Genomic DNA, 23,842 nt, shown 5'->3' with positions numbered 1-23,842 from the left:
AGCCTGTTCCAGAGGAAAGGATGCTCTTAGGTGGAGGCTTTTTAACTCCTGCAAGGTTTAAGGCCCTGAGCACTGAAGTCAATACAATAATTTCCTTGAGCTAGAAAACCTCACAGGGTATATGGGAGAAAAGCAGGTAACTGCAGCGGGAGAAGCCATGCATCTCCTCTTCCATGGCATCTGCCTACTAAGTAGCACCTTCTCCCCCTCTTTCACCTGGGTTACATCCCATGCAAAGGCTTCACCGGGGGCAGAAATCAGCAGGGCTAGGCACACACAAAACTGCCTTAAAAGCTGCATCCCTGCCCTGCTCCTCGCTATTTAACTGGAACAACAAACAAGCAAAAGCTTCCAAATAGCCACTGCAGGGCTCCCCAGGGAAGGAGACGTTGGATGGCGTTTCCTCAAATTAGGAGGAGATGTGTGAGCTACCCAAGGACGCCGGTATAATGGGATGTGGAAGGCACTGATGAAGCCGATTTTCCATGCTGTGGCACTTTTAAGAAAGTAGCAATTGAAGCAGCAAGCAGCCTAGGCTAACTGACACTTCATGTTTTTAGTGAACAGTTGTAAACGCATTATAATACAAGTCCCATTCAAGAATTGGATTTCTCCGTGTCGGATGGAGTGGAACACAAGGTAAAGAGCTCTCCAAGGAACGGCAGCCCTTTGGCACAGGGGTGCATTACACTGGGGGTTTGTAGGAGCAGTGGGCTGCTTCTTGCTCCCCAGTTTTATAAAGAAAAATCTTGGGCTTAATACACAAGGGATCAAATAATGTTTGTCAGCTTGCACACAGTCTTAGGCATCGGGCAAATTTTCATCCATACTGCTGGCTCAGTCGCCTTCCCTGCAAGCAAGTAAAAGTTAAAACAGGAATAGAGCACTAAGTGCCTTTGGAACAAGATTGACTACATCGTTTTTCCTTAATGACTGCACAAATGTCCTTGCTTAGTGTCCCTCATCATCACCCATCCTTGTTTCTAATTGCTGCAAGCCTGAGGATCTGAGCAAGAGCGATTATTGGGGTACACTGTGTGAATGTGGGCGAAAATGCACACAGCCCTCCCAACGCCCCACTCGTGGGTCCTGCTTGAAGATGCTGAACCTCACAGCTCATCCTTGAAAGCACATTATGCTCTAACACGTCTCCTGCAGCCTAACACTTATTTCAGTTCCTGCACTCCAAGCCAGCTCTTTGGGAGACAAACATTCCCAGCAATTCCCTTTTATTTATCGCTTTCTCTCTCCTGTGTGTGTTTGAGCACGTGCATGTGTGTGTGCACAGGGGGTCTGCAGCCATGCGTGGGCCAACCAAGAGCGAAGCCACTCACTGCTCAACAGCGGTACCACCACTTCTCGTTCAAGTTCAGGCCAGCGACACGCAGCCTGGAAAACAACCATCTCACTGAGAAAAGCTGTAAGGGGGAGTGCACAATGGCAACCAGAGAAGCACATCAAATGCAGCTCACTGTGCTTCTCTGGGAGGAGAAAGGCAAGTATTTTACAGTAAATCAGGACAAAAACATGGGCAGGACTATGTTCCTAGGCAACGCATCAACTTCTCTCTTAAATCCCTCCAGGGATGGTAATCCCAACACCTCCATGGGCAGTCCCTTCCAATCCTGACAGCCCTTTCTGGGAAGAAATTTTCCCTAACATCCAATCTAATCCTCCACCAGCACAACTTGAAGCCATTTCCTCTTGTCCCATCGTTTGTCACGTGGGAGAAGAGACCAACCCCCACCTCTCTGCACCCTCCTTTTAGGGAGTTGTAGAGAGCAGTAAGGTCTCCCTGAGCCTCCTCTTCTCCAGGCTGAACATGCCCAGCTCCCTCAGCCACTCCCCACAGGACTTGTGCTCCAGACCCTTCCCCAGCTCCATTGGCCTTGTCTAGACATGCTCCAGCACCTCTGGCACAACATCTGTGGGCGGGGGAAAGAGAAAAGTTTCAAGACACAAGCAGGTAACCTTCCTGGTCCAACCACTGGTCCAGCTGGCATCTGTCCTGGCAGTGGCAGGAAGGCAGACGAGGCTGGCCGCTCTCTGCAGCTCATTACCCTGGCACTTCCCAGCACTCGGTCACTGGGTTAAGGTGTTACATAGGACACTCCTCCCGCTTCTCCGTCAGACTAAAAGAGGGTGAAGATTTAACCACCAGGTCAGATCACATCAGGTGCAAAAACTAAGGGGTGCCTGTGAGGGAGGAGCGTGGGCTGCGATAGCTGAGCATTAATTTGCAGGAAATCAGCCCTGGGAGCAGTTGATCCGGCAAAGCATTTACACAGAGGCTCAGTGTTAAGCACCCAGTGCCTGCACCCAGGTCCCTTGCCTGCAGTGTAGCGGATGGGCTTCAGTGGTGGGTTTCCTGCTCACGGAGCGTCAACACTAGAAATGGAAGACAGCAGAACTGACAGCAAAAGTATGCCAATATAGTTCTCCTTATTTAAGGAGAAACAGAAGCAGCAATGAAAGATGTCTGGTGGTGAAAGGCACACAAAAAAAATGGACAGGAAAATAAAAATACGAGATTTTACAGTGGGAGAGGAATAAAGTGATGTTCCTCTACGACGCAGCTGGATACCACTGCATCACCCACCTGTAACTGGCTCTGAGCCTGGGCAGGGACAGTGGGCACTGAGCTGAGGGAAGAGCTGTAGCAGCATCTGTCACTGCTGCCCCAGAGCAGCAACAGGCTGCAGCTCTTCAAACAAATCCCCAACTCTGTTTACCTTCTGGGATGAGCTCTGAGAAGGGCATGATGCAGCACCTAGGTGGATGGTAAGACGGCTTGGCACAGCTCTGCCCACCCCTGCTGTCACCCAGGGATGTGCAGTTGTGGAGGGTGGCCCGAAGCCAGGCACTGGCGGCGGGATGCTCTGGACGGGTGACACAAAGCAGGGAGAACAGGGAAGGGATGAATCGGATCTGGTTTGCTTTTTTAAACAAAAGCAATGAGGGCTGCAGTGTCAAAGGCTTTGTTCTGACTGGGGAACCAAAGCAGACAGCTTCTTGCCTTTCATCAGCACACCAAAACTGGCACTGCCTGGAGTCAGTCCGTCTGACTGATCCAGAGAGGAGCAGCCAGGAGCCCAAGAGGGACAGCCGCCTCTGTGGGCCAGCCCAAGCGTGCAGCGAACAGCTCTGAGACAGACACAGCTTCAGACAGATGGCTGGGGCTATCCACAGGCTACCAAGTTCCTGTTTTAGTCTGGATCAGCTTTATTAAATCTTCACTGAGGCTTCTGTTTCTACCTGTTTTTCTAAAGGCACGAAAGCCACCCAGTGCATCCCTCTGCCTCAGTTACAGATGCTGGGACCGTACATACACCCTTCCTCTGCTGCAGCAACGTTTGTCCTTCCCCTCAGGCTCACGGGGTAGGATTGTTTTTATTAGTTTTCTGCTAATACTTGGCACTACAGAGAAATATCGCTGTCACAGTCTCAGAGCCTAAACCATCATCCTGTGAATGAAGGACAGAAAAAGCAACGAGAATCACTGAGTGACTGGAGAGTTCAGCATACCTATCACTTCATTTTCCAGGATGGCTTTGTTACTGCAAAACATGTGTAAAGAATCATACAGCAGCTTCGTAATGCTGCTGTCACAGTAAATTCATTTTCTGCAGAAGAGAGGAAGAGAACAGCAGAGTTATATATGTTTGCAACCAAATCTGCCCCTGGTTATCGCTTCTGCCTTAGCAAGAGCTGACATCCTGCCTGCTACGAGTATTATCAGGACGACGACATGGAGAATATTGCTGTTGAACAGCCTATTTTCAGCTAGCTTCATGGGGAAGGCATTTTGTAAATGTGTTGGGGTTTTGACAGAATTAAATACAAGTAACCTGAACTTTCCACTGACACCAATTTTAAGACTTAAAAAATCCTGAGCACAGACATTGGCCTGGCAGTCCTCCCGCTTCCCACCGAGTGCAGAGCCCCTCTGCCGCTCCCTGCATCCCTGCGTGCGGGCAGAGCGCCCTGCAAAGCCATCACTGCTGCCAGCTTCCAGCTGAGGGGATGCACCAACACCCTAACCCAAACCTGAATTCACATCGACAACGACAGAATTCAGAGCTCAGCCACCTAACACTGATTATTTTACGCTAGGCTTCCAGTATTTAACTATTAGATCAAAAGGCCCTCCAAGACATTTCTGCCTGTTTGCTACAGTGCTGGGGAGCACACATTGCCATTTTGCAGTCACTGAGAGCTACACAATCATTGCATTAGCAGCTAGAACTTTTGATACCCAAGTACTTGACAAAGCAGATTATTTTTTAAACTGTAATACTTTTTAGGACAAAACACCCCAAACCAAATCCAAACCCCTACCTAGCCCATTTTCCACAGGTCAAAGCCAAGTGATTGCTGTCCCAGTGCAGCAAAGCTCAAAGGAATCATCCCACTGACCCAGGACAGGGTGCTGTGAGATAGAATTGTTGTACCTTATCTGTGCCCATTTTCTCACTCGGAAAGAATGAGAAGCCCAGGACAAGTTACTTTAGTGTTATTCATAACTGCATCAGGATACAGCCGGATACTATGGTAAACTCAAGATTTCAGAGAGATTATTGCAAGGAGCAGATCTGCTCTGAGAGAAGTGGGTTCAACCTTGGGTTTTAAGTGAAGCAACGAGTAATAACTCTCAACATCTCCCTCATTCTGGAGAACTGGCATTCGAGGGCGTGTATGGAGATCTGCGTTTGTGCCATAAGGCATTCAGAGGAGAAAAAACCACTCTGTATCCTGGTGACGGTCTCTGCATGTTTTCTAAAGCATTATTTTAATAAAAAGGTCAGGTCTATCACACGGTGTACAATTCTGCAGTGTTTAAATACATGTTCTTAAATGAGCAAGGAAACAAAAGTGTCACCTCCTCTTAGTCCTCTTTGAACATACATTACAATGACAAGGCACCTCACCAGCCTCCTGTTATAAAACTATCATTTACATACAGAATCTGTTTATTCATTTAATTATCTCCTTAAAACCTGGGTTTAACCAGCCAGATAAAAATCACTTGTTTACTGTATAGAATCCTAGGGAAATTTTGCCCGAGGACCGAGGGTTGAACTCTTCAGACTCATTCTGCTTTAATTTGTATGTATTTTATAGCACTAATTTCACTGACACTCGAGTGATGCTGAGCCAATCGGGTCCTTGCAAGAAATCAGTTATCCAAACTTCGTAATTGATACACTTTTAACTGTTTGTTTAATTATTGAGAAAGACAGTTTCTGTTGGAGAACAAAGCAAGTAAGAAGATGGAACATGGCAGTACCATTTCAGAAAATTTAGTAAAAGTTACCAAAACTAAGTATATGAACTTAATTTAGCAAAAGACTCAAGAAATCATTATACAAGTTCATTTATGATTACATTCTACTTGTCTTTAATTTTCACTGTTCAACATTAACATTAAACATCGTAAATGTATGCAATATTTATATAAAATTAAATAACAATATTGGAAAAATAAATACACTTTTACATAAATACATAAATCCATACTGCTGAAAAGTTTCAGCTAATACTATACTCTTGTTTCAAAAGTGACCAAAAAATATGGTAGTGACACTCCATCCCAACAGATGAAGTATGTACAGCTACAGAATGATGTTTGCAACCGACGACAGAGCTAGAGCAAATCCAGGTGACACCACACTACAGAAAAAAGAATTTGGATGTTACTACCTACAGTAGTAGCACGAGGTAGACATATATGGGGAGTATTCTGCAGGAGGGACACAAAGCCCTTTTAACCCCATCGATATAATTCAGTCTTCAAACAGCTCTGGGGTCCCCTACGTCAGAGCCCAACGAGACCTCGGTAGCAAGACCTGAAAAATCCAGTCGCTTTGTGGCACCGACCGGGGCTCAGCTCTGCAGCCCCTTTGCCTGGGGGAGCCCAGGGGGCTGTGAGCCCCGTGGGCAGCTGGGAGGAGATGTCACAGGCAGGATGGGATGCTCCTGCCCTCTGTCTCCTTGCCTGACATCCCACCCGCTCCCAGGAGATCGAGCAAGGGATGACCCACCAAGGTTAATATGACTTAGTACAGTCAAGGGAATTTTTCCTGGGTGAGAAAAATAAAGCCAAGCCCAAACCAAAATAGAGGACTGCACCCTGCATTTCCACCACGGAGGAGCAGCTGCAGCCCTGGAGCCTGCTCCTGCGTGGCTGTGAAGAAGCCGAACGCTGAGCGACACCAAAACGTAACACAGATCTGTCCACACCCTTGGTTCTTGCCAATGGTCCGGCACAGGTAGCAAAGGTCGGCAGCAGCCGGTAATTCTGCGGGGGAGCCACCGCACGGGTTGCCAGCTCTGCTCAGCTCACCTCCCTCATTTTTAGCACCAACTATATCAGCATACAAGTGATACATTAGCACCTCAAATGAAATATTTCATATCGCTGTCCCTTGTACTGGTGAAGCACCGTATAAACACCAGTTCAGCAGTTTTATGGCTATTGCATAACTCTCTGAGGTATGACAAAAATATCAAGGAGCGTTACTGAAGGCATCCGCGTTACCGAAAGCACCTGCAGAAACCAGAGTGCGGTTACGTTTTAGCAAGATGACTTTTCAAACCGTGACAATTAAGGAAGTCCAACACATCACAAACAGGCTTTTTCATCTTTTTTTTTTTCCCTATAAAGTGCTTTTGAGTCTAATTAACTTTTTTTTTTTTAAATCTTCTTCAAATGCTTTCATATAAAATACAAAACAAGGTCGATGTCTGTTGATGGACGCTCCAAAACCGGCAGGTCCGTGGTTTCCAGCACGCCAGAAGCGCCCTGGGCAGCACCCGCTCCACGCCAAGCAGGAGGTGCTGCTCTGGGCAGGGAGAATTTCAAAGCTGTGGGACCCCCAGTAGCATCCCAGCCCCCCAGCTCAGGGCTGCACTGCCCTTGTAAGAGCATCTCTGTAGCAGACTCGTCCAGTGGCAAAGGAGAAGAGTAAGGCACCTCTGCTCCAAACACTGTTTTGTTATTAGAAAAATCCCAGGGTTTTAAGCCTTCCACCACCTTGCTGATGCCTTGCTGACTTAATATCTAGAGCAGCAGCTGGAGATCAGGCCAGACAATAACTCTCCACAACCAGAGAGTTGCATGGGAAGACCCTGCAAGTGCCTTTGCACAGTACATCACACCTGTATTATATCTGCCCGGGATCAGAAACAGAACACGGGTGTGAAGGCACACGTGTTTCCATATAGCTGGGAAATATCTCTATTTCCATATATAGGGACATGCACACGCAGCTATACACATGTGTACACACAGCTATACAACACATTTTCCCCTGTCACCTTGCCTTTGGGAGAGAACACACGACTGGTACACCAGTAGGTGCACAGCACACTTCAATACCAGAACAATTTACCTTCAGTGGAAATGTACTGCTTGAACGCCAGGTTTAAATCCATACGCAAAGAACTCTGAACCCAAACTCCTAATGCACAGCGCTCGCACGGTGTAATAAAACGGACAAAGGTGGCTACTTAGCAGAAAGTGCCTTTTAAATTAAAGGACTCGAGCTCCCCTAATGTTAAGCCCTTCCTGAACAGGTGTTATTCTGAATATATTGTCAATAATCCTCTTTAAGTGCAGTTTTAAGACACGAAGCATTAGCACCTTGGTTTGAAGCAAATTAAATCTGTTGTTACGGGATATCCACAAAACGGTTCACAAAGAGAAAGAGTTTATGGTCGTACCGAGCTCCAAGGACCAGCGCTCCAGGCAGCATCTCTAGGACAGTCCTGCACATTGCACTGCTCTCTGTCCGGGGGCTTGTCAAGGATTTCACAGCTCAGATCCGTAAATCTTTCTCCATTCGGACGCTGGCACACCACCAGCCGTGTTCTTGTCCCTGCCCCGCATGGCTTCGTGCACTGGAAATCAGCAAAGGACAGAGCAATCACGGTCTGGGCAGCAAAAATCCTGCCGGCCGGCCGCTTGAAGCACTAGCATCTCTCGAGACCCGACGGTTGTTTCTGTTCCCAACCAACCCACTCTGGCCAAATCCTCCCCAAACGCTGCAGGAGCCTCAGATGGGGCATCAGCCGCTTCAGCTTCTCTCTTCCTAAAGCTGTTTGTGCTGCTCCATAGTGATGCTGCCAAACCCAGCACCATACTGGAGGTTAACATTTCTAACTGCGCATCTCGGATGGATTTTCAGAAGGCAGTGGCGTTTTCATTAAGAAAAAAGGCCTTAAGTTAATCTAGACTTTACTTAAAAATAAAATCAAAACCCCAAAATCTCGATTTTTGTAGCGTTTGCTTTTGCCTGGGAAGAAAATTTTCCCATGAGAAATAGAAAGGAAAACACCACCAAGCAGTTGCTAGGGTTCATTTTATTAGAGGCTGCCTCTTGTGCTCCCATCTTTCTAATAAATGTCACTGCATTACCCTCCTCTTCTCCCATTTTTCAGCCACCCACTAATGAAAGCCTTCCCTGCGCAGGGAGATGAATGGTGCACTCACCTCTCCCCAGTTTCCATAAGCCCACTGTGGACAGGGGCCAGATTCGCACGATCTCTGCTCCATGGGTTTGCTTTTCTCATCGCAGTTATTTGCGGTGTATCCGTTTTCATCCTGGCACACCACGACCCGCCGCTGGAACCCCCCCGCACACGTGCTAGAGCACTGCAAGACACAATTGCCCACGGCTTCAATGAGTACAGGAATAATTCTGCATTCCCAGGTCCTTCCCAGTGCCTTGCAGCGTGGGAATGAGCAGCTAGAAATTTAATACAGCTAACAGACATTATTAACTTCAAAACCCAGCTATTACTAATAGCAGTGCAATGACTTAGGTGCTGAGTAAGCAAAGAAAATAAACACGAGCCTAGTTTTAAGCAGGTGAGTAATCCCTGCTGCCTGTAATGCAGTGTTTGACATCCCATTTGTGCTTAATTCCCTTTAGGGACTTCCATGATAAAGCGTTGCAAACTGGTTGGGGTGAGAGGAGCTGGCATTAAGGCTCTGCTGTGCTTTGGCAACAGCTCTGCACAGCTGTAAATGTCCCAGGAGACAGCCAAGAAGCAGAGGTTGGCCTTTGCCTCATGGAAAATGATGCTGTCAGCTTTCTGCTTGGAGAGGCTTGGAGATACAAGGTGTGAGAGGCTGAGGAAGTGATGCCTGCATCCCGCTGCAACACTCGTTCGTGTGAGCGGAGAGCAGAAAGCAGGGAGAACTTTCCCTTTTCCCTGTGTGGTGAAGTTAAGAAAAGCCTGGGTTATCCCAGGGGGACAAAAACAACCCCAGAAATAAGAAAATCAGGGCACTTACAGCACCCCAGGGGCCAATCCTCCACTGATTGCCTCCAGGTATATGCGCACGGTTTCGGTTCGGGCTGCCTCCGGGGTGCAGTTTCAGGCGATGATCGGGATAGAGGAAAGGGTGGATGGGCCTGCCGTAGTCATGGCTGTTTGGATGACAAGGAGACATGGAGCAGTCTTGCTCGGTGGCAGGGAGGTCGTCTGGATCACACTCACTCCTATCCACCAGCTGGTCACTGTAATTGATGCAGATCACTTGTCGCGTTGCCTTACCTTGACCACAAGTCACCGAGCACTGCATTACAGTGGGAAAAGGAGAGACAGTCACATTTCCAGCTTTGAAAATCAGGCAGACAGCTATTGCTGACAACCAACAGCAGAAAACCTTAATCTTCCCCGTTAGAAAAGGGCAAGCGTGACAGATTAATGAAACACGTTCCCGGCCACGAGGTCTACAAAGCTCTCCTGCAAGAGACGGCGCGATGCTTACAGAGCTCCACTCCAAGGCCTTCCACTGCCCACACGGCGTCACGGTGCACATCTCCGTGGCCGACGGCTTCGGGAGGTGGAAACAAGCTGACTCGTCAGCCACCGAGCCCTGGTCGTCTCGACAGCTGACGTATCTCATCCGGGTACCCTTCCCGCACGTTGCGGAGCACTAGGGAAGAGCAACAAAGACTCCGCTAGAAAGTTTCCCAACACATATATATATATTACCAGGGCTTTGGAATGAAAAGTCAGTCAAACACACTTAAAAATATCACACCGTCTACCGTAAAATAATCCTGAAAGTATTACAACACACGCTTACCGGTGTCCAGGATCCAAATCTCCACTGTGTCCTGTGAATGCCTGATATGGATCTCTTGGCTTCGGGACTATTTGGATGAGGAGGACATGCTGCTATTTCACAGTCCTGTACATGAAACACGAGAGGAAAAGAGGGAATTAAAGAATTTGCAGACGTTTCCATCTCCTCCTCTATGTAATTATCAACCACACGCAACATCTTGAAAACCTGTGACCTGCGTGCTTGTGTGTTGGCACGCTTTCTCCTTGCGTCCTCTTGGTAAATCAGCAAAATTTGGTATGAATACCCCAAGGGCTTCAGATGCAGAACCTCGGCAGACTTTTGACTTCTTAGGAACTCAACAATAGGGATCCCCATAGCCATGTGCCATCTCCACGCATTAAAACCAGATGTTTTTCAGGCAAAAGATGAAAGTTCATTAAGAGAGTTCTGGTATGAACACACATCTGCAAAGCAGCAACTTTATCTCCCTTCAAAGCCCTCTTCCTTCAGCGTGAGACCTGCAGCCCACTTAACAGAGGTTACGCTGCCGAGCTGATTGCAGCCCTTTGATTCCCTGCAGCCCGCCAGGCCGCCTACACCCATGTGCTGGTCTTTGCCACACATTACGCATGCAAGGTTTTGGGGACAGGCAGGTCATTCTGCTCAGCCTTGGTACAGTGCCTAAGAGGAGGGTTCAGGTCCTGTCTGGACCTCCTGGGAGGTCTGGCAACAGAAATGATGAATAGCCATGACCTTACTGCATGAGCCTACGAGTAGTCGTTGCCAAAAAGGAAATTAATGCTGATTGTCACTGCAAGGGAGGGAGCAGCTCTTGACAAATGGCACAAACGGTTTCCGCATTGCTGTGATTTTACTTACACTGGCGACGTTCATGCCAAGCGATGGCTGATAACAAGTGGGTTTGTTAACCCTAGTGCAGTTGGTCTCCATACATGGGAAAAACAGCCCTTTCCTAAATGTTGTGGCCTTAGTTAAACTCTGTGAAGTCACGCGGGACCGAAGCTGGGCAGGGCACCAGCACTACGACTTCCCTAGATGACAGATAGACCGTCACCTTCTGTTTTATTCAGCCCCTTGGGACACCACAGGCACATCCCCTGCTTGAAATGGGAATTTACACATTTGCTTCCAGGTACCAACAAACAGCATGGAAAGCTTCCTCAGCGAATTTCTGAAGGGTGCGCAACGTTTCTCAATTTATCCGACCAGAGGAGAATATGTCTGGAATTGCAGCTGGCATGTACGCTATACCGTCACGTGCAACAGACAACAGATGATGGCCCATCATTTGTACCACACAGGAACAGTCCTGCAGCCACGTCAGCCCAGCCCAACATCCCAGACCCTGTGCAAGCCAAAGGAGGGGTCTGCTGTGCTGAGACCCCAGATTCTGAGGCTAGTAAATACTGTCCCATCTTATCCGCCCGGTCTCTGGTTGTCTTCCCTTATTCATCTACTGCTGCTTCTTTAGCTCACGAGCTCTTGGAGACCAGCCTTAGCTCTGAATCCAGACAGCCCCTCGCATGTCCCATCCTATGACGAGAACTCCACAGATATAATCCATAAGAAAAGGTAATCTCAACCCTACAAAGTCTCGATGCCCTCATACCAAGCTGTCTGTTGCCTTTTTGGCAATCTGGTGCTTCAGAGCACAAAGTTCACCAGATGGAGAGGGTCTGGATGGGAATTCCCCAAATACAGCTTCTCTATCCCACCTCCACCAAAACAGGAGCTACGCTGCACCCCTCCAACAGCCATACAGCAGACCAAGATACTGCCCTGCACGGGCTGATGTTCGGAACAAACATCACCTTTGCGGCAGCAAGACGCCCCCTGACGCTGCAGCTTGCAGGTGCCTGTACGCACACTGGCAAAAGATGGAGACGGGACAGGAGGATTTACCTGGGTGTCTGTTGGCCTGGTCGCAGCGTTACACTCGTTATCATCCACCACTGACACGTAGGTGCCCACGACACACTTCACCGCTCTCATCTGGTAGCCTTGGCCACAGGTCATCGTGCACTGGAGAGGACAGATGGGAGAAACAAGTGCCCGGGCTGAGTCGCTGCTTTGGTTAGAAAATATTAATCAGCCCAGCCTGTGTTCAGACACGTAGCCCGAGCAGCAAAATAAAACCCAGCTTCCCTTCTGGTTTCTCTCCACTTCACGCATTTCAGCTTTAAATTAGGTCCAAGTTTTAATTCACTGCGCCCACCAGAGCCTCACACGCTTCACTTGCTTCCTCGGTAATGAAGGTGCGAGCATTTAAATGATTTACTTTCCTGCACACAGTAAATCATAGTCTGGTAGAACCTGCATCATATCCTTCTTTAGAAGTGGTTGTTCAGCCCCATGGTAGCACAAGTGGCTAATGAATAATATTGCTGATGGGAAACAAGTCTGACTGGGACAACTGGTGTGGGTTTGTTGCTGCTTTTTTTTTAAGTCAAGAGCTAACAGCTTTGTGGAAAAATAGATGCCAGAACACTCTAGAAGAAATAAGCAACTTGCATTTTAACAGAAAAAGAAAAAACCCTCACCAACCCAGAAACTGGAAAACATTAAAAGCAACAACAGCTATTCAATGTGACCAGCTTTCCTGTGAAAATTAGGCCACGTATTTACATGGCTAAATACGGATTTAGGAGTGTAACCTTGGAAACCTTTTTTTTTTTTTTGAAAATCACAGCCAATTTAGTATGACACAGATTAAATTTAGCACAAAGGGCAGGTACTGTTATTGGTGTTCATCCGCTGAACCCAAGCGAACAGGGGCTGCTTTGGAGTGCAAATCAATTAACACAGTTTTGCGGCTGAACGTGGATGAAAGGGTAGAGCCCAGCCTCGGCCACAAGCACCGAAGTCCCACAGACCAGGAGCCCCACGGCAGCCCTGCGGTACCTGGCCCCACGGCCCCACTTGCCACGAAGCACCTCCTGCTGCTGGCACGTCTGCACCGACTCCGGCTTCGTTTCAGGATCACAAAACCTGTTGTTTAACCGATCTTCTCCAAACTGGCACCAGGTCTGGCGGTGTTTATGCCCTTTTCCACAGGTGACCAGGCACTGCAAGGAGTAAAGCGCAAGTTCAGGCAGTGCTGGGGATGCGCTGCCAGCTCAGCGTCTGTCCCAGCACCGACAAATAAACCCTGGGGACCCCCTGCAACCACTGCTTCAAAACCGGTGCCGAGGGGCAGCTATTTAGCTAATGACCATGTGTGCTGGAAAAAACATGATCATCCTGCAGCAGGACAGGATTTCTCTCCGGATTTAGTCCAGAGCTGGAGCATGGAGAGCACAGCTGGGCTGGGACCCTTCAGCACAGACCAAGCGAGACCGTGAAGGCTCTTTGCTTCCAGCAGCTGCAAGACGTAGGGCAAAGCCACAGCACTACTCAACCAGACTTTAGCTGTGCACAACGGGGTGCCAAAGGCTCGCAAAGAACTGGCTCGGCTCTGAGCGTGCATGTTAAGGGTCTCAGCTCCCGCAGGCTGATGCCTCTTCCAGCAGCTCGACCCAGAAGATAGATATTTTGCAGAGAACAATCCCCATTCCAACTTGATTGCCTTTGTTATTTCTTAAAAGAACGTGATTCATAGAAACGAGAGCTATTTGTCCACAAAGGTGATGAGCAGCCTTAAAGGACCGTTCTCCGATATCCCTGGTCCTGCTGCAGGGAAAAGCCTATCAAGATGTGGTTTTGTTGCATTGTGAAGGACATCAGCACCAATGGAAGAGGTAACAGTAATAAATAGCACGGAAAGGGGGCTGAGCAAGACATTAGTAGGGTGAAATCCTGCCCTCCAGTGACAGCCAGAGCTGCCAGGGCTCATGAGGACAATATCAACGGAAAATGAGGGCAGAAAGTTGTTGTTGTTTTTTTTTTTTTCCAAAGCTGCAGAGGAACAGTGAGAAATTACTGCAGGATTGGTGAGGAATTACCCCCCTGTGGCTTTGCAGGGAGGGAATTGGCCACTTGACCAGTGGTGACCAGGCAAGTGATTTTGCTGCCTGGATCAAACCTCCCTGTGCACCGGCTTGGGGAGACCTTCTGCAGGAGGCATGATGCCATCACCCCTCCTGGCAGGCTGCGCAAGCAAAACACGAGGGATGAGCAGGGACAGAGCTGTCCCTTTGCAGGCACCAGCCCCAGCAGTGTGAGCCCACCCTGGGGCCAGCACCTACCTCGGACCAGTCGCCCGTTTTCCACTGCGGGCACAAGAAGTCGCTGCATCGCTGCACTGTCAGCTTCTCCTGCTGACTGCACTTGCTGTCATCCAGGACGTCGTTGTAGGTGTTCACACACATGGCTCGCCGCCGCCGCGTGCCCCCGCCGCAGCTCTTGGAGCACTGGGAAGGAGAGACACCGAGTAAATACTTTCTGTCATTCTCTTAAGGGCTGAGAGACCATTTATCCCTCCTTGCAGTCAGGACTGTGAGGAGACTGCAGCAAACCTCTGGAAGAACAACTTGTACTTCAAGCATCAGGCCGTTACTTTATATATTCCTTTAAAAGGCCAATCTTGCTAAGCTTCATAAAATCTCACAGCAATGAATTTCACAAATTCTTTTTGGCTTATAACCCCATTATTACTTCTACAAGTGTTGCCTTTCAGCTCTCCCAAATGGCTGTTGCTTGTCCTCATTTTAGCAGAGAGCAATTCCAGCCAGCCCCTCTGCACTGTGCACTCCCTGGAAAGCCCCAGGCTCATCATACTCTTGGTGCCAGATCTGCCTTCAGGAATATTCTTGGCCACAGAAAAGCTAAAAAGTGTAATGGAAACAAATCTCAGAAGTTGTCTACTGATGGTCCCGGCAGTGGGGCTGGTTTTGGTGGGAGAAGACAGCCAGCGTGGCTCAGCCTAGTGAAGACAGACCTTGGGATGCTTCAACCCGTAAATTCATTGCAGGGAAAAATGAGGAGTACCAGGTTGATCTGGACTATAGCGTCCTCCAGAAAAAGCACTGGAAGCAGAATCACTGTAGCTAACTTTTATATGCTGTTTGCAAACTAAACAGCCTGACAGCTGCATGCAAGGAGGAGACGGCATCTGCCCCACTGCCGAGCATCCCTTACCTCAGTCCAGGCCGAGTACCGCCACCCGCCCACGTTACAGTCTCCGGTGCACTTCTCCTTCGTGCTGGGCTTGGGCTGGCTGCTACAGAACCGGTCGTCGACCTTCTCTATCTTCCCCTCCAGCCGGCTGTACTTGGAGCAGTAGATCTCCAGGGTGCGGTAGCCCAGCCCGCACTGGGCCGTGCACTCGCTCTTCCTCGCGACGTGCCACCTGAGCCAGGGAGAGCAAACGTTAGCCTCAGCACAGCGAAAACCCACCATCCCGCGTGAAGGCGCCTGCCTTGGAGAGGATCACAAGAGGCAGAAGGAGCTGGGGGGCTCTGGGACTCTGCAGGTAACGTCTCCAGCATAAATAAGGGATAGATGTTCTTGAACTGGATGTTTTGGCTCTTTACAGTAGTTCCCAACACTTTGTGGCTGCCAAAACCATGAAGCAATTAACCCTGGCATTGCTCCTTAGAGGGAAGGAATCATCACCGGGTCTCTTACGGCAGCACAGCCAGGCTGCATCCCTGCGGGAGAGCGCCAGGAGCCCGTGGGCCAGGCCAAGAGCAGTGCTTTGAAGGCTTTCTACCCCACACTGACCTGCCGGAGTGCCACCTCGGCCTCTAAGAATGAAAAGCTGAAAAATACAGCTCCAGCAAATGATCTTCACAGGCTTAGAGGTGTGACAAGACACTCCACAGCTCAGGATGCCTGAAAAACAGCACTCCAAAGCACAAGCTGATGGCTTGCTTCAAGATGCATGAGCCCCAGAAGGTCAGCGGGGATCAGGGATGTCCCCTGACGGATTGACTCCCACCCTGGTGCATCTCTCCTGGGAAGGGCAGCAATGGCCAGCACTGGTGACCCTCGAGGACCCCTCTGGGGCTATACCCCTGGCTTTACATCAGCCCTGGCCCTCGCTCTGGTGAGAGATGCTGGAGATGGGGCCTGATCCAGGGAGCTGTGGGAGACCCTGGGGTCAGCAGGAGCCAACTGCCCCTGGACCTTGCAGAGAGGCTCCAGGGAAGGGGGCAGCGATGTCCCCTGGGAGTCCTGGAGACGGTTTGGGGATTGCAGAGCCCAGCTCCCAAGCCAGAGCACAAACCTCAGCACAGCTAGGAAAATAAGATCAAGGGGATTTGGAGTCAATAGCTCCTGAATGGTGGAGTGCTCCCATTCCTGCCCGCTTTTCAAACTCCTGAATTTGCCCGTCTCAAGTTTCCAACCTGTTGCAATGGCAACAGCTGTTACCGCGACAACCCGACCTACATCCCCCACTAGCCCCTGGTTTAGCATAGCCAGGGAAACCCCTTGGGAAACACATCCATCTGAATTGCTTCACCAGCAGCCCTTTAATGCCACCACAGTTAAGCTCCAGAAAGGAAAACAGATTGCTTTTTAAAGGAAAATGGGTTGTGATGATCTAGTCTGTGCTCCACCAATTCCAGCTCACCAGGAGCTGTCTGGGGACAGCCCCAAACCCGCTCTACACTGAAGCCTATTCTTCACTTTAAGCAAATGATGATAAATCCAAGACTTAGCTACTCTTTTGCATTAAGCATATGTTTTTCCCCTCTCTTTGCCGGCTGTTTATAGGATGATGCTGAGCATTTCTGATCCAGGCAGATGTGAATTTCAGGCATTTCACTGCACAGGGAGATTTTTCCACATTAGGTGAAATGTTTTCTAGTTAGCACTAATTTAATCCAACAAGAGAAATGTGAAAATGTAGAAAAAGTGCCTCTCAAAACACAGCTGGTGGATGTCAATCCCTCTTGGTTGACAAAGAGGCAACTGCTAATCCTTTTCTTTTTTTAAATCCAATACAATCTGGTGAGAAAAGGAATTATGGTGAGAGGTGAAAGGAAAGAGGAGTAAACAATAAATATACGATGTAAAGTATATACATGGCTGAGTAGAGTGCACCTTAATTCACATTCTGTGCTACAAGGCTCAGCGATGGGGTCGGGCTGGGGAATTCGGTCGCATCGTTGGTCCGACACCGTGAGCTGGTCCGACTCTCTCGTACACACGGGTTTCCGTTTTCGTTCTCCTGCACAGGAAAACACCCGCGATCAAATCAGTCATTTCTCTTACTTATTTTATAGTGGCATTTGCAAGATGTTTAACTACGCTTTTAAATTTCTTTCAGAAACAGGGAGGGGGTTAAGACTCTCTAGGAAGGGCAGGAAGGGTTTAATGCAGACAAGCAGCTGGAGGCAGAGAGCTGCAGCCCGCCTGAAAGGATGGGCGCTGGGTGTTCACAGGGTCAGCACCGGCCATGCCTGGATATCAGCCCAAAACCAGCCACTGATGCCTTCTGCAGCCTTAGGAAATGCCATGTCACCTTTCCTGCGCCTGAGCTTCCTCACCTGCAAACCAGGCTGTAAGGCTTGGTGGGTGCAGGAGGGCTGCAAAGGCTCTGACACCCAGAAGCAGCAGAGCAGGGCTACACCTTGTACAATTATCTACAGCTACAGCCCAGGGACAGGAGCACCCCCACAACGTCAGAATCTCAAAAGAATCAGAGGGATTTGACAGTACTGCCCAGATCCCAGACAAATCCAGGACAAAACGAAGCCTTCCCAAGCACCCACCTTGGCAGAGTTTACTGCAGGGCTGCCACGGGCCATAAGCATTCCAGTAAAACTGCTGAGGTTTGTCCTCAATGGGGATATTAAACGTGTAACGAACGTCGGGATTGTACAAATTGCCCACTGATAAAACCTGAGGGGAAGACCAGATGAAGCGGAGTAAACCAACAGACTGCACTGCCCACTGTTTTCAGTCCAATAACGCTGAGCGGACTCTGCCACACGCACAACATATACTTCACCTGAAGCGTTATTTCTTGCTCAATCCGATCTGTAGAATTAATCCTTTCAATAGCATTATCCGATCCGCTGTATTCGATCACAGCATTCCCAACTTTGATTTCCCTTTTAAACATACTGACGACAAAGTCTCCATTTAATATAAAGTCTCCTTGACTGTTAGATAAGGCTGCATAGGTGCAAAAAACAAGAACTAAAGACGCAGAATTAACTCATACGTACATAACAACGTGAGTCACGCGCTCTCAGTGCTCCCTTTCGCCGGGGCGGGAGGAAAAACCCACTGGCACCCTCAAACAGAAAGGATGTAGAGCAGAGCTCTTACAGAGATCGTGCCTTCTTTTTTTTCCACCGCAGAGCCTCATTAAAAAGAAGGCTGAATGCCCAAAGTTGTTGCTAAATAACTCACCCACAACCCAAGGCAGGGAGATACCCAAAAGGCATGCGGGGCCAGCTGCTGTACGCAGCGCACACGGGCTGCATCCTCTCCTACGCCGCAGGAATAATCCTGCCCAAAGCTTTTTGTTAGCCGTGCGGATAGGGTGGCTTCCCCGTGGTTTCCAGGTGTGTTCTTAGGGTAAATGTGTGTAGCCCTAATTGCCCAAACGTCATTTTCTAATAGATAATTACAGGGAGTTTGGTCAGTATCTGACCCCTTCTCTCCCTCCTCTCCCCCCTCCTCCGTCCCCCATACTTTTTATTATTCCAGATCTTAAGGTATGTGAAAGCACTGAAGGCTTAAAGCCTAAATGCTTTATAAAAGGAACAGTTTCCTGAAAACAGCAGTCTGCTGCACAACTTCACACTAATGCGATTATGTAGCTAATTTCCTAAGTTAGTTTCCCCACCATTTCACCCATCACAGCTACATTACTACAAAGCCTCTGTACTAAAAAACCTAAACTTAACACTAAAACACCAAAGGGAAGCTTTTTACACAAAATGAGGAGAGATAATGAAGCAAAACACTGCTTGGTAGCAAACAGACAGAGATGGAGAAAAACCTCGCAAGGCGCACGCTATACTCAACCAAATTCCACACTTTGGGGGCTTTAATGTCATTAGGCAGTAGTAAAACTCGTTAAAGGATTCCTTCCCGTTTACTGTATCTCCTACAACAGTAGGTACAGGTCTTGGACTTGATGACAACATCAAATTCCTCCTAAATTGTTAAGCAACTACAAGGTTCACAGTACTGAGGGCCCAAGATTTCACACTCAGTGAGCCGCAAAATAAGTGGACACATGCACACTTCTCATTTGCTTCTATTCAGGCCTAATGCAAAGAGATGCTTTCCCAGCAATATTAAAGCAACATTAAAGAAGATTTGACTTCATTGCTTCCCAAGAAGATTAAAGGCCCTCCAAGAAGAGCTGAGTTTGGGGCTCCTTCTGGGGTGAACCAGTTTGAATAGGAACAACACAGGAAGGATGGTCTTTCTAGGAAAGAGGAGTAATGAAACGCACCTCCCTCACCCAGTGTGGAAAACTATCCCATCTGGGTAAGGTTTTCTTGGTACCAACATGCATTCGTGCTGCAGCATCTCGCTTGTGAAGGTGCAGAAACGATGCAACGCGGCTGTAAGGCAACGGCCATGTCCATACAAGGACAGGATGTCGCCCCAGCAGGACAGGGAGGACCCATCCCAAAATTTTGTGCCCGAACAAAGGGTTCAAGCCACATGGATGGCTTCTCAGAGCGACAGCCAAAGCCGTCAGCACCGTTTCCCTTTGGTGCACGACAGTCTCCTCTACTTGTTTCTCAAGTGACACAAAGAAATCAGTTCCCTGCCCTTCAACGGGATGGGAATCACCAGTCTAGTCCCACTTTTAACATACCCAAATACAGTGAGCAGTTGGGCTGAGCTCCGTATTTTGCAAAAATGCTCAACAACTCATGGATTTTGAGATGAAATGAGATCAAGTGCCCTGCTCCAGGATGTAAGTGAGGAACCCTGCACTACCAGGAGGTGTGCAAAGAGAGGGAACAGAGCCGGGAAAGCAGTCATCTCCCCAGGACCGCATGGGGCCAAAGCCTGACTCTGTGCTCCGTCGTCAGCCAGAACAGACTCTGAGGGACACAAACAGAGCTTAATGGCAAAACCAGCCTCCAAGTGGCAGGTGTCATGTCAGTCGTAATGTGGAGTTCTGTTATCTCCACTACTGAACCCAAACTGATCTCTCCGTGGGGTAAATTACTGATCAGCATGTCGGGAAAAAACCCAAAGAAACACATGGCCATGCTAAAAGCATGTGTGCTGGTCTGGCAGAGCACCGGAAGCATTTTCATCTGGCTCTAGAGACATATCCACACGTTAGAGGGTGACTATGAATGTCCAACAGCTGAAGGCCAAGTTACTGTTAGGTTTAAATCAAACCAACATCTTTGGCTCAGGCTATTTCATTACAGTTACATGTGTCAGGCAGGGACAAGAAGGGCTCAGCCTAAGTGAAATCAGAACTATTATTCTCAGAGGATTAGAAAATAATTTCTCTTTGGACTTGTTTGTACACAAGTCTCTCAGGGTATGGCATATGTACCCTCCAGCCAAGGCATGGTGACAGCAGAGACGAGACTCCAGCAGAACTGAGAAGTCTGGTTCCCAGCTTTGTACCCCAGCTCCCACCCACAGCCCAGGCTCAATAGTCCTTCCCAGACCCAAAGATACTCTAAGGGGATATTCCTTAAAAGCTAAGAGCCTCTCAAACTTTGCATCGAGGATGGCATGGACAAAAAGAAGGAGCAAGATAAGGCTGAATGCTGGGTAGACATATGAGCTAAATTCTCAATAAGAAAACCCCTCCCTTGAACAAATGCTTCATCCTCGCTGGCAGAGGAGAAGCCAGTTGCTCTATCACCACAACCAGACGATAAAGCAGAGTTCTGGACTGACACAAGGACCGCAACTCACCCAGGTAGTTGTCATCCTCTGGTTTCCCTGAGTAACTGTGCTGACGCACATCAATATTAGTTGCACCAGCTGGGATGCGGACCACGACGTTATAGCCTAGAAGGGATTTAACAGAAAGTCAAGGCTATTACACAGACATTTCATTTGCTTTTTACAGGGGAAAGGGAAATAAGCAAAATTACTTCACATTACACAAGCTGATACTTTTCATTTAGGGATAGCATAAATAGTTATAAAATGGAATATCCTATAGCTAGAAGGATTTCACATTATACATCAGTGTTTTTGTAGCTTAAGTGTGGTAATGGCTTTTATAGACCCACATTTTTCACTATAAAGTTTTTAGTAACAGATTCTTACCATAATGCACCGTGTTAAATGTGCCCGCAACAGTTTTGCATGAAGAATTATCCCCACCACAAACACCACATTTATCTCTTCTTGCCTTTGAATTCAGCACATGATCGCATCCAGCTTGCTTTAAGAGAAAAATTGAAAAAAACACTAGATTGAACAAATCCAGACTCGAACAGCATTTACAAACCTCCCAATTAAGGCACACAAGAGCTTTGTATGCAAAAGGCTGCCATGAGACAAATTGCTTTGCTTCCCCACATTTTTCCGCTGATTTACAGTGTGGCCATCCCACACCGTTTTCAAACAAAAGGCTTTTTTTATAAAGCCAGAATCACAACTGCCATGTGCACCAGGCGGTGCCTTTGCTAGAGAAAACTCGTCGCATCAGTTGTTGCCATAGAGAAAAGTGTGAAAAATAATTGGGAATGGAAATGTAAAACGCTCCAGGGTCTGACCGGGAAGAACCAGGGCAGAGCACAGAAGGAACTGTCATTTGGATTCATGCTCGGACCTCCACGGCCCTGAGTAACAAAGGGCAGACACACAGACATCCTCCATGCACGGCTATTCTGCAAATCCAGAGGTTGCCACAAGCCTCAGCCCAGCCAGGGCTTGGGGAGCCGGCGGATGCTGCCGGCAGCCCCCGCGCGAAGAGGGCACTGCGTACAGAGAGGCGCGGAAGTGCCGGCATGCCGTGCAAAATTCCAACCCCCGCTGCTAACGAGAAGGGAACGTCCTTACCCGGCAAAGGCCCTGCACGCAGATGTCATTGGTGTCGGGGCCGCAGGGTGTCCCGTCGATGACGCGATCCCGCAGTTGGTAATACGCTGTGTTTCCCGCCACCCGGCAGAACAACTTGCACCGATCCTTCATCAGGACTGGGGACGGCAGGGGGAAAAACCAGCAAGTATTTTATCCAATAAAATCAACCTGACAGGGTGACACAGGACGTGCATCCCCCCCCAGCCACTTACTGCCGCTGTATTTGGGAACCCAGCGCACGTTCGTGGGCAGCCCGTTGATGTTAAAGTGCTTCCCGTCGAAGTCGGCACACTGCTCGTCCCGAAAATCCTTCTTCAGCTTTGAGCAGGGTTCGGTGTTGCAGGATTTAAACTTCATGCGACGACCCACACAGTATTTCCCACCATTTTTTGGCCTGCGGAAACAAGAAAGAGAAGCTGGCTGGGACCGGGCTGGAAATGAGATGCAACGGCAGTTCTGCACCCGTTCAGCAGTCGGTCACCAAGTCACCCCAAAGCCGGGGGATAAGCCTAAGAGAAACCGTCATTTGGGATTTCGTGACTCGCAGGTGCAGGGCTGTAGTCACAAAACCATTATTGTCCTCGTGTAGATGGAGCCTTTACCCAGATAACAGCTCACTTCGGGGGCAGAAAAAGCCTCTCCCACCCCAGCCGCTGTCAGGAGCGGAGAGGGAGTGAGCCGCACGTGGATGGCGTCGGAGGAGCCCAGCAGAATGGTAGGGATTCATGCAGCTACGGTAATGCTGTGAGGAAAGTACCCTTGGGCTCCAAGCTATCCTATTCACGGACTGTTCACAGGACATTTCCTCTAGAAACTTCAGTGAGATTTCATATTTTCACCTATGTACAGCCTTCTATGAAGATAATGAATTGTAATAATTAAATAGAGAAGGATACACTATGCTTTAAATGTTAAAAAAAAAAAAACCACCGTCTCTGCTGTTCTCTTCCAAAACTCCAAATGAAATTGGGAGGGCATGGTGGAGGCTTCTACAAGCTACCACCACCATTAAGATGCATAATAAAAGCTACAGGGCTACCCAGGCAGCTTTGCTTTTCTCTGATGTTACAGAAAGAAAGATACTGCAGCCTAGATGAGATGTTGCCAGGGTCAACTTGGGCAAAACAGTAATTACCCAAAAAGGAAAAATTATACCAACTAGGACCTGCGCTCAGGGCAGATGAAGTTAACACACCCCCCAGTCATCAGCACGGGAAAGCCTCCACCAGCTGCGGTTAGCCCCAGCCTCTCCCTTTAACAGAGCATTTCAGGGGAGTCAATAAAGGGCAAGAGCAGCCTGAGCTGCCATGCCCTGACCACGCTGTCCCAGGGCACGAGGCAAAGAGCGGCCCTCAAAGCTCAAGATGATGTCTGTGCCCAGCTCCAGCCTCTGCTGCAAGATAACCACTAAACCTACACCTTCTACCCAGCTTGTGAGCAGAACAAGCACTTGCACCAGCATGGAGCACACGTCAGAACAGTGACCCACTGGGAACTGAAGTCATACAAAGCCCACACTCCCCACAGCCAGCACTGGGGCTGAAGCACGCTCACCCTTCTGACACTTCAAACCAGTCCCAAACTGCCCTGACAGTTTTAGGGTGTTTTTAAGCCAGCATTGCTTTTCACAGAGTAAACACTAAGAGCTGACCCTGAAAAATATGTCAGCCTCATATAACATTGATTTTCAGTGCCACAAAGAAATACAGGATACTCCACAGAGATGGATGGGAAAGCAGTGCATGCATAGAAGACTCCTTGGTCTCTCGATTTCCCTTCTCTGAATCATTTATTTGATCACAGAATAGTTTAGGT

The 23,842-nt window shown here is 48.7% G+C and overlaps 1 protein-coding gene across 1 annotated transcript in view; it reads right to left on the bottom strand.

The window, feature by feature from the left end:
- ADAMTS9 (ADAM metallopeptidase with thrombospondin type 1 motif, 9) overlaps positions 1-23,842 on the bottom strand; it is a gene marked incomplete at both ends in the record, with an annotated part of 59,284 nt that overhangs the window by 10,648 nt on the left and 24,794 nt on the right. Inside the window, 17 exon segments of the mRNA XM_010157792.1 lie at positions 7,723-7,899; positions 8,492-8,653; positions 9,299-9,583; positions 9,779-9,946; positions 10,100-10,204; positions 12,005-12,124; positions 13,004-13,035; positions 13,038-13,167; positions 14,287-14,451; positions 15,179-15,389; positions 17,090-17,216; positions 17,761-17,890; positions 18,000-18,166; positions 20,909-21,004; positions 21,269-21,386; positions 22,007-22,143; positions 22,240-22,421. Coding sequence (XP_010156094.1) covers positions 7,723-7,899; positions 8,492-8,653; positions 9,299-9,583; positions 9,779-9,946; positions 10,100-10,204; positions 12,005-12,124; positions 13,004-13,035; positions 13,038-13,167; positions 14,287-14,451; positions 15,179-15,389; positions 17,090-17,216; positions 17,761-17,890; positions 18,000-18,166; positions 20,909-21,004; positions 21,269-21,386; positions 22,007-22,143; positions 22,240-22,421 — 2,512 coding nt within the window.

The sequence above is a fragment of the Eurypyga helias genome, unplaced genomic scaffold (genome assembly GCF_000690775.1).
Source record: "Eurypyga helias isolate BGI_N326 unplaced genomic scaffold, ASM69077v1 scaffold1358, whole genome shotgun sequence".
NCBI lineage: Eukaryota > Metazoa > Chordata > Aves > Eurypygiformes > Eurypygidae > Eurypyga > Eurypyga helias.
This window is presented reverse-complemented; position numbering and strand designations above follow the sequence as displayed.